Genomic DNA, 16638 nt, shown 5'->3' with positions numbered 1-16638 from the left:
AATCAAAAAGGGCGAATTTTTTAATCAAAAAGGATGTATTTTAAACAAAATAGTTGAATTCTTTATCAAATAGTTGGGTTTTTATCCAAGAAAGATCAAATTTGTACTAAAAGAGATGAATGTTTAATAAAAATCGACAATCTTTTTTTTTAAGTCAAAATTTCATCTAGAAAAGATTTCAGGTCATTTTTCAACATCAAGATACGAATTTAGAACGAAAAGTAAATTTTCTGTAAAATAGTTAATTAAAAAAAAAACAGTAGAATTTTCAACCAAATTTCTGACATTTTAGACAAATTAAATTTTGTACAAAATATTTACATTTTCAAAAAAAACAAAAAAAAAACGAATTTTCAAGAAAAAGTATGACTTTTCAACAAAGTTGTTGACTTTTCAACCGAGCAGTTTCATTTTGATTCATGAAATATTACATTTCTTCTAAAACAGATGGATTTAAAAAAACTTTGTATCTAGAGAAGATTCCAGTTTATTGTCTAACACCCAAATAAACTAACTAAAACAGGTGAATTTTGAAATTAGAAATATAAATTTTCCAAAATCTAGTTGAATTTTCATCGAAAAAATTTCAAATGACTTTTCAATACAAAAATACGATTTTTAAACTAAAAGTAAATTTTGTATGTAATAGTTTAATTTAAAAAAACACTTGCCTGTTCATCCAAAAAAAATGAAATATTTCGACTATAAAATCCGAACTTTTGAAGAAAAAAGGCAAATTTTCAGAAAAATAGTTTTTATCCAAAAAAGATCTCAATTGCCTTATCAGCAACAAAATAAAATCTTAAAAAAAAGATTAGTGTTCTATGAAAAGAGCTGAATTTTTACCCTAATAATATGTATTTTTTCCCAAACAGTTCAATTTGCTGCCGAAAAGGATGGCTTTGTCAAATTTTTTGTCTCACTTTGTCTTGCCAAATTTTTAACTAAATTATAAAATTTATAACAAAATTGATGATCTTCAGGAGTAAGTTTTTACCTATTTTTCAAAATTACGTACATGAGTGAAAAAATCCCTCCCTCCTACCCTAATAAATCGTAACGAATTGCCCCCCCCCCCCCCCCCCCCCCCCCCCCCCCCCCCCCCCCCCTCCGCCTTGAGCTCTTACGTAATTTAAGTACGGTCCCCAATGAAAATGATCAACAATAATAAGAAGCATGAATCGAGTTATGAATGACAATTGGATTTTGTTGTTTAGACACGTCAGAGCAGTGGTGTCGGGGACAACAACGAAGAGGAGGAAGCGGGTGGTTCGTCAACAAAGACGTTGACGCCTACGACACCCCCAGCTGGAAGAGGGCCAACAGAAATTATGGGGTCCATTCGTGCTGTTATAATGGATTCCAGTTGTAATGCTAGACTTCGAAGTCCTGAAGAACATCGAGTGGATGCAATATTGCAACGAGAATCTGGGGGATCCACTTCTACTTCAGTTTCCGCAATTCCATCCGCATCAGGGATTTCCGCCAGAATTTCTACTAGCGTCCTTTTTACCCTTCCGGCGACGCCTGAGCGGTTAGTCTCAAAGAAGATGCCAACCATTTCCAAGTCTCAAATGAAGGGTAAGTTGCCTCCATGGAATTTTGCATAAACTGGAATGAAAATGAGAAAACCGGATCACGAATTTCCGGATTTTCCCGAGGGCAATTTCACATATTTTCGGGAATAACACGCAGGAAAAAGATTCCGTGATTTAAAGAAAAATTTTTTGTCCAGATGACAATAGGTGCGGACGCATATTAACTGCACACAATGTGTTCACCACATGCTGTCACGATGCGTGCACCATGGTCTTTAACGAATGCGTTGCATTTGATGAAAGCACTGTGCTTTAATAGGTGTGGTTGCATATCAACCGCACGCGATGAGCTCACCACATGCAGGCACGATGCGTGCACCATGATCTTTAACGAATGCGTTGCATTTGATGAAAGCACTGTGATTTAATAGGTGTGGTTGCATATCAACCGCACGCGATGAGCTCACCACATGCGGTCACGATGCGTGCCCCATGATCTTTATGGAATCAGCTTTATTTGGTGAAAAAACTGTGCTTTGACAGTACTTGTAATTTCATTTCGTGCTTTGATTAAATTTATTTTTAAATTCTCTATAAGAAGAATGAAAACTATTAATAATAATTTATCCATTTTAAAAGCTAAAAATGCACTAATTGTTTATACCAAATTATTTTGAGACCATGACCTAAAATTTTTATTTAATTCTGCCTGATGTGAAACAGGATTAGTTATAACGTTATTTTTTAAAATTAGTTCTAATTTTGACAATATTTTGCATTTATCAAATTAATCTGAGAGCTGCATAACATACAACTTTTAGAGACAGTCTTCCAAATGAAATATGATACCCCTGTAGAAAAACAATGAACAAGTTTTAGGCGTTTGTGAGTGAATCGAAGAGAATAAACCCTAAATCTGTCGAAGGATAAATAAAATGTATGGTTAAAACAATTATAATTCCAGCTCCGGAAGAAGATCAATACAAACATTATTGCTCGTAAATTCCAAACAGAACAAATATTGACAATTTTCTATATATTTTTTGAAATTAAATTAAAATTTGCATATAATAGTTAAAACGTAAAGTTATCATGGCTTTCTTCTTAATGTAGAGAATTTATGTCAAAAGTTGAACCTGCATTCATTTTTCATGGCGAATAATTTTAAGACCAGGACTTAGACTTTATTTTGTGTTGCCGAATTTGAAATAGAATTTGTTATGAGGCTATTTTTTTAAATTGATACTATTATTGACAATATTTTGCATTTCTCAAATATGTCTGAGACCTGCATTATGGATAATTTTTAGGAACTATCTTCCAAAGGAAATATGACACCGTAGTAGAATAACAGTAAAAAGTAGTGGGATAAAATTATAATTCCAGCTCAGATACAATATCACTGCCAAAATATTCTTCATAGAATCCCAATAGAACAAATATTGAAAAATTGCAATATATTTTATGAGATTGAAATCAAATTTATTTTTGCATAGTGAATAATTTTAAGACTAAGGCCTTGACTTTTTTTATTTTGCTTGATTTGAAACATAATTGGTAAAGACCCTATTTTTAAAAATTAATACTACAATTGACAATCTTTTGCATTTCTCAAAAGTCTCTGAGACCTGCATTATGGTTAAATTTTAGAAACTGTCTGCTAAATGAAATATGACACTGCAGTAGAAAAACAGGAAAAAAGTAGTAGGGTAAAATTATAGTTTCAGCTTAGAGACAATATCACTAACAAAAATATTCTTTAGAAATTCCAAATAGAAGAAATATTTGAACATTTTCATATATTTTATGCAAGTGAATTAAAATGTCAATCCAATATTCAAACCATAACTTTATCATTGCTATTTTTCAATGTAGAGGATTTATTTTAAAAGTTGAAGTGCATTTATTTTTGCATAGCGAATAATTTTAAGACCATGATCCAGATTTCTTTATTTTGCCTGATTTGAAACAGAATTGGTTATGAAACTATTTTCAAAAATTGATACTAATATTGTCAATATTTTGCATTTATCAAATGAGCCTGAAATCTGCATTCTGGATAATTTTTAAAAACTGACTTCCAAATGAAATATGATACCCCCGTAGAAAAACAATTACAAAGTTTTAGGCGTTTGTGTGTAAAAATCGAAGAGTATAAACACTAAATCTATCAATGCAACAACTAATTTATCCTTAAAATAATTATGATTCCAGCTCAGGGAGAAGGTCAATACAAACTCAATACAAAGCTCAGAAATTCCAAATAGAAAAAATATTGAAAAATTTTCATATATTTTATGAGATTGAATTAAAATGGTAATCCAATATTTTAACAAATTCGTAATCATAGCTATCTTCTAAATATAGAGATTTTATTTTAAAAGCTGAAAATGCATTTATTTTTGCATACCAAATTATTTCGATGCCATGACCTAGGTTTTTTAAAGTTTGACTGATTTAAAACAGTCTTGGTTATAATACTATTTTTTTAAATTAAAGCTGCTATTGACAATATTTTCCATTTCTTAAATGAGCCTAAAACCTGCATTATGGATAATTTTAGAAACTGTCTTTAAATGAAATAGGACACCCCAGTAGATAAACAAAGAAAAAGTTGTCGGCGTTTGTGAATGAAAATCGAAGATTATAAATAATACAGCTGTCATTATTAAAACAATTATAATTTCAGCTTAGGGAGAAGATAAATACAAAAATTATTGCTCAGAAATTCCAAAGAGAAAAAATATTAAAAATTTTTTATATATTTTATTGAATTGAATTAAAATGTCCATCTAATATTTGAACCATAACGTTATCATGGCTACCTTCTGAACTTAGAAAATTTATTTTGGAAGTTAAACATGCATTTATTTTAGCAGAGCGAATAATTTTAAGAAGATGAACTAGACATTTTTTTAAATTCTGCCTAATTTAAAACAGAATTGGCTAAAATATAATTTTTTTTTTAATTAATGCTACTATTTACAATATTTTGCATTTATAAAATGAGCCTAAAGCCTGCGTTATGGATAATTTTTAGAAACTGTCTTTTAAATGAAATATGACACCCCAGTAGATAAACACAGACAAAGTTGTAGGCGTTTTTGATTGAAAATCGAAGATTATAAATACTACAGCTGTCATATAATAAATAAAAGTTATTATTTAAACAATTATAATTCCAGCTTAGGGAGAAAATAAATACAAAAATTATTGCTCAGAAATTCCAAAGAGAAAAAATATTAAAATTTTTTTATATATTTTATTAAATTGAATTAAAATTTCCATCTAATATTTGAACCATAACGTTATCATGGCTATCTTCTGAACGTGGAAAATTTATTTTGAAAGTTGTACATGCATTTATTTTAGCAGCGCGAATAATTTTTTTAATGCTACTATTGACAATATTTTGTATTTATAAAATGAGCCTGAAACCTGCGTTATGGATAATTTTTAGAAACTGTCTTTCAAATGAAATATGACACCCTCAGTAGGTAAGCAATGAAAACGTTGTAGGCGTTTGTGAGTGAAAATCGAAGAGTATAAATACTACAGCTCTAAAATGATAAATAAAAGTCATTGTTAAAACAATTATAATTCCAGTTCAGGGAGAAGATAAATATAAAAAATATTACTCAGAAATTCCAAAGAGAAAAAATAGTGAAAATTGCTTATATATTTTATGAAATTGAATTAAAATGCCCATCTGATATTTAAACCATAACGTTAGCATGGATATCTTATGAATGTGGAGAATTATTTTTAAAAGTGAAACATGCATTTTTTTTGCATGGTGAATCATTTAGGATCACAATCGAGGCTTTTTTTATTTTACCTGATTTGAAAAAGAATTGATTATGGCACTATTTTTAAAAATTGATAATTCTATTAACATTATGGATAGTTTTTAGAAACTATTTTTAAAGTGAAATATGACACCGTAGTAGAAAAACAGTAAAAAAATAGGAGGATAAAATTATAATTTCAGCTCAGGCACAATTTTAGTGCTAAAAATATTCCTCAGAAATTCTAAATAAGAGAAATATTTGAGCATTTTTATATATTTTATGAAATTGAATTAAAATGTCAATCCAATATTTGAAACATAACTCTATCATGGCTATCTTCTCAATGCAGTGAATTTATTTTCAAAGTTGAACATGAATTTATTTTTGCATAACGAATAATTTTAAGTCCATGTCCTAGATTTTGTTATTTTGCCTGATTTGAAACAAAATTGGTTAAGACACTATTTTTTTTTTATTAATGCTACTATTGACAATCTTTTGCATTTATTAAATAAGTCGCAGACCTGCATTATGGGCAGTTTTTAGAAACGGTCTTCTAAATGAAATATGACACCCCAGTAGAAGAAGAATGAAAAAGTTTAAGGCGTTTGCGAGTGAAAATCGAAGAGTATAAATACTAAATCTTTCGACGGATAAATAAAAATTATGTTTAAAACAATTATACTACACCGTAGTAGAAAAACAATAAAAAAGTGGAAGGATAAAATTATAATCGCTGCTCAAGGACAATAGGAAGGCGAAAAATATTCCTTAGAAATTCCAAATAGAAGAAATATTGGAACATTTTCACATATTTTATGAAACTGAATTAAAACATAAACCTAACATTCAAACAATAAAGTTATTATGGCTAGCCTCAAAATGTAGAGAATTTATTTGAAAATCGAAAAAGATATTCCTGGAAACGGTCGTTAGGGGCGGTGTTTCCCACGCGAAAATGGATATAAAAACCACTCTTTACTGTAATACGTTTTAACGCGAGATGATTAAGAGCACTTTTTTCATTTCACTCGTTTACTACATTATGTGGATTTTTTCATCCATTTGCTTTAAATTTAAACTCTGAAAAAGCTTTAGCCACATTTGATGAATTAAATTCGAATCGCAAATGCTATTTGAAACTTTCAGACGCAACAGGCTGTAAATATAGGGTATGTTTTTAAACAAATTTACTAATTGTACCTTTCTCTCGTTATTTCGACTCAATGCGAAATGAATGATTAGAACTCAATAAGAAAATCCAACTGCTTTTTTAAAATTATTTTTTATTTAAGTCTACTACTATATTTTTGGTTCAAAATTCGAATATATTATTGAAAATTGAATTATTTTCTTGACAATTTGTTGTTTTTTGTGTTGAAAATTAATTTTTTTAACAGAAGATTTAACGAATAAATTTCCTTACACTTGATCATTTGTTTGTTAGAATTCGTCTATTTGATTCTTATGGAGAATTCATCTTTTTTTCTGGAAACTTAAACTAATTGTTTGAATTTTGAACTACTTTCTTAAAAATTAATTTTATTGTCAATAATGTAACTATTTTCTTCTAAATTATTTATAACTCATCCATTTTTGGTTGAAAAATTATCATTCTTGGTTAATAATTCAACTATTTGTTTGTAAATTTATATACTTTATTTTAGATTCCTCTTTTTGGGTAGAAAGATATACATCCCAATTGAAAATTCTACTAATTGGTTGAAAATTGAATTACTTTATTGAACATTAATTTTATTGATTATAAATATAGCTATTTTGTTGCAAATTTAAGTTTTTTCTTTAAAACTAAAATTTTTTCTGAATCTTTTACTATTCCATTTTTTGTTAAAATTGGACTAATTTTAGTCGTAAATTCAAGTATTTGATTGAAAAGTTATATATTTTATTCTATATTTCTTTAGTTTAGTAAAAAAATAAAATTATTGATTGAAATTTTAACTAATTGGTTTGAAGTTGAACTACTTTGTTAAAAAATTCATTTTAATAAGTGAAGGTTGAGCTATTCAGTTGAAAATTGTTTTTTTTTTTTATAGAAAATTAATTCTCTTTACTGAAAATTTAACTGATCCATTTTTGGCTGATGCTTCGTCGTTTTTAGTTGAAAATTCAACTATTTAATTTTTGGTTAAAAATTCACCTTTTTAGTTGAAAATTCATCTGCTTGGTTCAGATTTTCGCTGCGTTGTTAAAAAGTCGTTTAAATGCTTTAAGATTAAACTATTTTGCTTAAATATAATTTTTTGTTGAAGATTAACCTATTTTAGTTAAAAGATTTATAATTCTATTTTTGGTTAGAAATCGATAGTTTTTAGTTAAAATTCAACTAATTTCTTGAAAGTTCAATGCATTTCTTTAAAATTGCTTTTTTGATTGAAAATATAACTAGTTTGTACGAAATTTTTTTTTCTTTGAAAATTCATCTCCTTAACTGAAAAATAAGGTATTCCATTTCTAGTTGAAAATTGATATTTTTTAGTTGAAAATTCAACTATTTTGTTAAAAACTTATATATTTATTTGTAGATTTCTCTTTTTTTTTAAGTAATCTTCTTGATCAAATATTTAATTAAATGTTTAAAAGTTAAGCCTCTTTGTTAAAAATTAATTTTATTAGTTCCAGATCAAAGCATTTAGTTAAAAAACCGTTGTTTAATTAATTTTTTCAACGAAAAATATCACTAATAAATTTTTGGGTGAAAATTGATATTTTTAAGATCTGTTTCTTGTTTAAATGTTATATTTAAGGATTGAAAATTTAACTTCTTAATTAGTTTGTTTATAACGTATATAAACAAACTGATGAAAAAAAGTTATTTTTGACATAAGGAATTTTTATCTCATTGAAATCCAGAGTTTTTCTATAAAATGTGGGAGAAAGAAAAGCTTTATTACTATTATGTGAAAATATACGTTTCTTGGAAAATTTTTATACAATTTTTATTAGCAAATTCAAAGTTTAGCTATTTTTCAACAAATGGGCTCAATTTTTTCATGGAATCAATCAGGAATGTCTTGTCCATGACTCTTTGATATAACGCTTTGTAAATCCACAAGAATTACTAATTATTTATATAATTTTTATAAACAATTTCGATTTTGGCTTTTTCAACGAAAGCGCTCAATTTTTTTCACTGAAGCCACTTAGAATATATTTCCGATGATTTTTTTCGGATTATGCTTTGAAAATTTTCAAAAAATATTAATTATTTAAACACACATTCAGTTAATTAGGCTCAATTTTTTTACAGAAAAAACAAAAAATGTATTTTGGATAACTATTCGCTACGATACTTTGCAAATCTTCAATAATTAACTATTAATTAAACAATTTTCATTTAAAAAATTGAGTTTTTCTTTTTTTTTTGTACGAACAGGTTTAATTTTCATTTACGAAATTAATTAACAATGTCTTTGCAATGACTCTTTTCTATGAAGCTTTGAACATTCGCAATAATTGTTATTAATTTAAACAATTTTTTATAAACATGTTCAGAGTTTGGCTATTTTTCAACGAATAGATACAATTATTTTACGGAAGCAACTAATGATATCTTTCCCATGACACATAACGATGACGAATTGTAATATTACAATTTTTGTTTATTATTTAAACAATTTTTTATAAAGAAATCAATATGTCAGCTATAAAATTTTTAAAATTAACGACAACTATTAATTATTTAAACAAATAATTATAATCAAAATTTTTTTCGACTTTTATAACAAAAGTCTGGACCAATATTATTTGATCATTTAATTTATTAGCTTGCATTAATGAAAATTTAATAACATGTAGAATGCTCAAGTACAAAGTAAATGAATTTTAATTTATACACTAATGGAACAAATTAAAGGGTCAACAATATTTTCCGAAGTTTTAGAGATTTTTCAAAATGCTCTGTCTCAGTAAAAAATGCTCATACCAAGGTCTTAAAAAAGCATTTTGAAGCTTTAGGTTTCTAGTTTTGAGATATTTTAGCAAAACACAATTTTCGGAGCTACATGTTCCCGTCAATTTTAACAAGTAGTGTGAAAAAAAAATTTGAAAATTTTTTTGTTTTTTTTTCAAGTCCACGAGCTTGAAAAATGTTTTCCCAACATATCTATGGTTTGGACCAAAAAGCTTGTTTGTTCAGATAAAATTGTTTTTTTTTCAAACCTCGATACGGCCATCTATTACTGAGATATTGAACTTAAAATCAAAAAGGACCCTTTTATCTTTCATCGACGATATCTCATTAAACAATGGTCACACAGAAAATTTTAGGGCAGTTCTGAAACCTGAAATAAATTTTTTGCAAGATTGTGCCAGGATCTTCGATAAAAATTAATTTGTTTATTTTTGACATAAATTTTCAAAAAACAGTAAAAAAGGGTAATTAATGATTTTTCTGAACACCAATGGCTAAATTTCCAATCTTCATGAAATTACTAATTTTGAGTATGGCTTTTACAGTTGAATAACCCTCCAAAAACTCTGTGAAATTACAATTCGAAATAATGAACGGTTTTCTTGTTGCAAAAGGTCAAACTTTTGCAAAAATTAAAGGGTCACATTTTATTAGCTTGGACATGTCCTAATCATGGATAGAATGACATTTTATTTACTATTACCGGCTAATACCGGTGGTACTGAAAATCAAAATTTGTCAAGTTTTGGAAGCCTTTAAAAAAATTTCCAGTTTCGAAAAAAGAATTTGTTATAAATAATTTTTTTTTTAATTTAAGTAGTATTTGCGAAAAGAATAGAGAAAGAGCTCGAAACTTTTTAAAAATTTTAGCCATGATTAGCACATGTTCAAGTGCAAAAACGTGACCTTTTAATTTTTTCCAAAACTTCACCGTTTGAAACAAGGAAATGGTTCATTAGAGCGAAATGTAACTTCGCAGGTTTTTTATAGGGTTATTCAACTGTAAAAGGCATACTCAATATTAGTAATTTCATAAAGATTTGAAATTTAGCCATTGATGTTCTAAAAATCATAAATTACCCTTTTTTCCTGTTTTTTGAAACTTATGGCATAAATAAAAAATTTTATCCAAGATCTTGACAGAATTTTGTATGAAATTTATTCCAGTTCTTAGAACCATCTTTAAATTTTCTGTGTGACTATTGTTTGATTAGATATCGTCCATCAAAGATAAAAGGGTCCTTTTTATTTAAAGTTCGAGATCTGAGTCAAAAATGGTCATACCGAGATTTAAAAAAAATCAAATTTAAGTTAAATAAACAAACTAGCCGGTCCATCCTGAGTAAGAATGCTTCGACTTGAGTTCGACTTGAATTGCCCCCAATCAAGACAGGCTGAAGTCGAAAAGTTCGAATTGAGCATGTTTCAATTTTGAGACGGAGCCAGACTTTAATTTCTGTCTTGAAGACAAGTTTATTTGTCTTGAAGACATAAATTTATCTCCTGAGTCGAATTTTTATGACTCCAACACGAACGGTTTCTAACTTCGAGTGTATACCTGTCTCAACAAAAAGGGTCACGCTGATACCGAAAATGTTGTTTGTTTTCACGTATTCCTAAAGGCTTAGGAGGTCCTTTAAGAAAGTTACCATTTTTATTTTTTTAAGGACAATTTTTAAGGATCATACTCGTTCAGACCCACAGATTCTTAATTTTTTAATAAAAAATAACTAATTTAAGAATTACAAATTTTTCATTCATCAATTTAAATCTCATTTATGAGCCGAAAAAGGTTCGAATATCTCAGCCAGGACGAGGCACGTCTTGAGACAAGTAAACGTCGTCTTAGCCAAGACAAGGCTCGACTTGACACAAGTAAACGCCGTTTTACCTGTCATGGCCATGAAAGTAAGACGAAGGCCTATGTCTCGACTCAGTTTTGAAACGCAGACAGGCATCCATTTCTTGGAGACGAACTCAAGACATAGCCAAGTCGAACTCAAGTCGAAGAATTTTTACTCAAGTACGAACATTTTTCACTGAGATACAGCATTCTGAAAAATCACTGAAAATTAGGAAAATTTTGTTGACCCTTTAGTTTTTGCTTTTAGTGATATTTCGAAGGTAACGTTTACAAAGCGTAAGTTTAATGGGACATCATTTTTCTCATGAAACCTGGCTCAATAATCATATTCACCCTATACCCCTTGTTTTTAGAAATTCAGTCTCTTTTATTTTAGGCGTTTATCAAACAAAATTGAAAAAAGTCACTGAAAAAGGGGTGGGGGTATTCGTGTTTTCAGGTCACGACGGGGGGCAAACTTTGAGCGATGATCTGTGACGAAAAGATAGATTTTGCGTAGAAGTCTATTTTAGATAGGAGAACGATCAAACCGATTTATGGATCATCCCATTTATCCTCGTCAGAGTGGAACCGCTTGGCCTAATTTGTCATTCTTACGGAATCTCGTATCCTGAATATCATTCTTTTTATTTCTAACCATTTTCATAAAATTGATATGCATTTCTTATGATAATAGTAATAAATTTCATATCTTCAGAAATCGAAAGAGGGGAAAAATCACGTCTTCTACTGATAAAAATATTACCATATTTCTTTTTCGTAGTTCTTAGAGATCGTTCAAAATACCACGTCACATTTTTTTGAAAAATTTTGGCACCTTTTCCCTTCTTCGCCCTCAATCATCACACTCCGAGGTGACGCAGAGTGAGACAAAAAAACATCTCTAGACAAATTGATGAAATGTTGGTTTATTTTTATGTTTATTTAATAACCCGAGTCGAAATATAGGTCCTTTTTATATTCTCCATGGCGCTGAATGAATTTTTTTTAGATCTTCTTAATAATCGTCTTCCTTGTTTGATTCTCTTAAATCGTATTTAGTACAATTTTAATCGTCTTTGAGTCTCTTAAAGATGTTTGCAGTATTTTTCAAGTTCTCATTTACACCTCTTATAATCTCTACAAAATTTTAAGTCCGATTTTAATACTCTATAAACTCTGAAATAATTTTAAATCCGATTTGGAAGTTTCAAATGTAAACTTATTGAAAATAATATTATAAATTGATTAAATTATTAATGAATAACTATCTTGAAATATTCAATATTATTACTTATAATATATTAATGTGACAATTCATTAAAATTTACTGAGTACTATAGTTTAAAAATATATTTATTTGAGTTTTTTTTATTGGCAGAAAATCCAACATAAACTGCATTATCTATATTCATAAAAATACAAACATATAATCGAAAAAAGTTTGTTCGCGCGAAGCTCTAATAGCAATAGAAACTTTCTTTTGCGAGTCAAAAACACTCCCCTAAAATTTCATAAGAAAATTCTTTCTGTCTCTTCATCGTAGACATAGCTAAAAATATCAAAAAACAAAGCACTTCTTTAAAGTTGAACAAAATTTTTATTGAGATTTAAATGATCAATAAAAATATTGCAAAGCAAGTCGATTTACGAATGTATAGCAATAATTCCTTTAACATATTTTTTACCGCAAAATCCTGTTATACAAAACAAGAATCCAACGACCAAATTTGGACCACAACGAATAAACGAAAACCAAAAAAACCCTATTGTAATCTGAAAAAAAACCCAAAAAACAAAAAAAAACAACAAAAAATAAAATAAAATTTTCGGACAAAAAATAAAAAAGAGGAAAGAAAAATGAGAAGGCAGCCAACCACATCCCCTTCCTTCTCTTTTTCTTTCTTTCGTCTTTTGTCAATTTCTGCCACTTAAAATTTTCTTGCCTTAATAAGGGTACTGCACGAGTACCGAAACGTTGGTAATGCAAATTTATTTATTTATGTTTTTTAGTTTTATTTTATTATAATTTGATGGCCATAAAAATAAAAAAGACGAATGAAACAAAAAGAGAAGGAGGGGGATGTGGTTGGCTGCCTTCTCATTTTTCTTTCCTCTTTTTTATTTTTTTTCCGAAAATTTTATTTTATTTTCTTGTTGTTTTTTTTTTTTTGTTTTTTTGGGATTTTTTTCAGATTACAATAGGGGTTTCTTGGTTTTCGTTCATTCGTTGTGGTCCAAATTTGGTCGCTGGATTCTTGTTTTGTATAACAGGATTTTGCATCAATTTGATTATTGGAATTAAATGGGATTTTTAATTTGGATTCTGGTCTAATTTGAATTTCGTAAATTTTGATATTTCCAACATGTTCTCACAATAATATATGAGGAATGTTGACATTAACATAATTTTTGTTGACTTTGAATTACAAGAAAATATTTTAAAGTGATATATTGTTATTTCTTTTACATTAAAATTAATTTTCGGTACATAAATTTTCAGAAAAAATAGTTCGAAGCAAGTATATTTGTACATACAAAGCCAAACATTAAATATTTAAAAATTAATTAATATTTAATTAATTGTCATTATTATTTTCGCGCGCATTTACTGGATTGATTACCGTTGGAGCTGTTATTTAAAATTATTTTTTTATTTTATTTTTTATAATTGTGTAATTATTATTTTTAAACTAGTAAAATCAAATAATTATCCTAACTCTTACTTTATAAGTCTGCTTTGTGATCGAAGAATTTTTTATATTAATTAATTGTTCGTTGAAAAGATTTACTTGCTTATTTCATCAATTTAAATAAATGTTCCAACTGTAACCAATCCGATTGTCGACGCGACGTATGCAAGTTCAAATAGCAGACAGTTTTGACATGTTTTGGTATTTTGACAAATAGAGAAAAAAATGTGCAAATTTTTAAAATTTATTTGGATGCCAAAGATATACCAAAGATGTTGAATTTAAAACAAAATTAATTTTTAAACAAAAAATGATGATTTTAAAATAATAGTTAAATTTTTTTTAAATAATTAGATTTGTAATAAAATAGTTAAATTTCTAATCAAATATTTGAATTTTTAGCATACAAAGATGCATTTTTGATCGAATGGTTAAATTTTTAAACAAAAAATATTCAAATTCAAATATTTGAATTTTCATGACTAACAGACAAACTTTTTAGAAGACATGAATTTTCAGAAAAAAGTTAATTCTTAATCAAGAAAGATAACGTTTCTACCACCAATAATTATGAATCTCAACCAAAAATAAAGTTTTCAAACACAAAAGTCGAATTTTTGAGAATGAAGTGAACTTTAAAATCATAAAAGATGAATTTTTTACAAAAAAAGATAATTTTCAATCTAGGAAGATTAGTTTTTAACAAGATAGTTGAAGTCTGATCCAAAATGTTGAAATTTTAACAAACAAGAACAACTTTTTACCCAAAAAGATGGCTTTTAAAAAAAAAATATTTCAATTTTCTACCAAACAGTTGAATTTTCAACAAACAAGATTAATTTTTTATCCAAAAAGACGGCTATATTGTACCCAAAAAGGCGACTATTTTTTAATTAAACAAAAATTATTTTCTACCCAAAAAGACGACTTTTTAAAAAATACACTAATTTTCTGCCAAATAGCTTAATTTTTAACTAATATGTACAATATACACTATAAAGTTTAAACCAAATAGTTTAATTTTCTACTAAACTATTGAATTTTCAAGCCAAAAACCTGAATTTCTGAAAAAGCAGTATAATTTTTAACATAAAAGTTTATTTAAAAGCAAACAGTCGAATTTTTAACTGTAATTATGAATCCCTAATATAAAAATTATTTACTTTTACAAAGTATTTCAAAGAAGATTCTATTTTTACCAAAAAGAAACAAAATTTTTAACGAAAAATATAAGTTTTCTGTCAAGAAGTGAAACTTTTAACTAAAAAAGATACATTTTTAACCAAATAATTAGATTTCTCATTCAAAAAGCTAATTTCTTAACCAAAAATGGAATAGATTAATTGTCATTTTAAGAAATTTATTTTCAAACAAACATGAAAGGGATTTTTATGAAAGTAGTTAGATTTGTAACTAAAGTGATGAACCTTCAACTAAAAAAGTATGTTTTAACAAAGTGTTTAAATTTTTGATAAAATGATTCAATTTTCATTATAGTATCAGAACTTTTCTTTATAAATTTGAAACAAAAATTTGTGTATTTTTTAAATAGGAAAAATTAAAATTTACTTGATAAATATTCATTACTATGTATACAAAAATATTACATCAATCTACCTTTTCAATCAACGAACGAAGAACAAAATTATTATTAAGGATTTATTGAATATAGGAAATTTATAATCTACTAAATATTTCTTTTATTCAATAAAATGAAATTGTAGTTTTATTCTGCATTCGATACAAGTAAGAAGATCGACGGATGTGCAATTTCTGTACATTTAATAATTATTATTTGTTAAGAATATATGATTTGAAATTTTTGCTTTTTAAAAAAGAGCGTTCTACAACGCATGCACATTAAAATTAGAAGTACTGAAAAGAGGATATAGGAGAATCTAATAAGTATTTCATTAAGTTTGTTTTAAGAACTCCAAACATGAAAAAATGGAAATTTGTGCACATTTTGAGTAGTTAAATAGTACTTACATTATATTGAATTAATCCTTATCAGATCCTCGTAAAGTCTCTGAGGCTAGAGAACTGAAGAGAATAAAAACAGGACTTATATTTCGAGTCGGGAACAAACAAAAAAATTTTCTTTTGAAGTATACCAGTTTTTGAAACATCCTTTGATTCAATAAAAAATACCTCGAAGCGAAAGCTATGGGAAAGACTTCCTTAGTTGATTTCTTTAAAGAATTAAGCCTATTCATTTAACAATAACTAAACTCTAAATTATGCTTATGAAATTTTTTAAATAATTAATAAAATTTAGGAATTTGAAAAGCATCATTGAAAGGTGTCAACCTAAAAGCACTCTTATTCAATTTGGTGAATAAAAATTAAACCTATTCGTTCATTCTCTAGAGAGTCTAAGAAAAAAAGCGCGGGGCACAGCACTGGATTATCATAAATTATTTTTAAAAGTTTTGAACGATCGTAAAGTTAAAAATAATCATTCTTTACAAAATGGCGGACTTGGTAAGTTGAAATTTGATTTTTTCAGTAGAAAAACGCTTGTATTTCGTTTAATAAAAAAATAAATAATACTAAAAAACGTTTGTTCAATCTTCGTAGGAAGTTATCTAGTATAACTGGTTCAAATTTGGTAACGATCGGATAAACTGTTTTTGAGAAATCACGGGCCCCGTTTCAAAAACGTTTTTTCGAGAAAAACGCGTTTCCAATTCCAAAATTAGAAAATGAGTGAAAAAAGTGACTTTTGAAATGTTATAGGCCAACAATTCTCAGAACCAGAGACCAGACCTACTATACCCGAAGGTTTTTGCTGCGCTGAATCCGAATCTGACCTCAGAAAAATTCCATCATCCTCAGT

General features: G+C 27.6%; 1 protein-coding gene across 3 annotated transcripts in view; it reads left to right on the top strand.

The window, feature by feature from the left end:
- LOC117171463 (calmodulin-like) overlaps positions 1-16638 on the top strand; it is a 458393-nt gene that overhangs the window by 165785 nt on the left and 275970 nt on the right. For all 3 annotated transcript variants that reach the window (XM_033358805.1, XM_033358804.1, XM_033358806.1), the window contains exon 2: positions 1218-1581. In XM_033358805.1, coding sequence (XP_033214696.1) covers positions 1218-1581 — 364 coding nt within the window. The remainder of the gene's footprint in view (positions 1-1217; positions 1582-16638) is intronic.

Source organism: Belonocnema kinseyi, chromosome 4 (assembly GCF_010883055.1).
Source record: "Belonocnema kinseyi isolate 2016_QV_RU_SX_M_011 chromosome 4, B_treatae_v1, whole genome shotgun sequence".
NCBI lineage: Eukaryota > Metazoa > Arthropoda > Insecta > Hymenoptera > Cynipidae > Belonocnema > Belonocnema kinseyi.
Note: the sequence above shows the minus strand (reverse complement) of the source record. Positions and strands in the feature narration are given on the sequence as shown.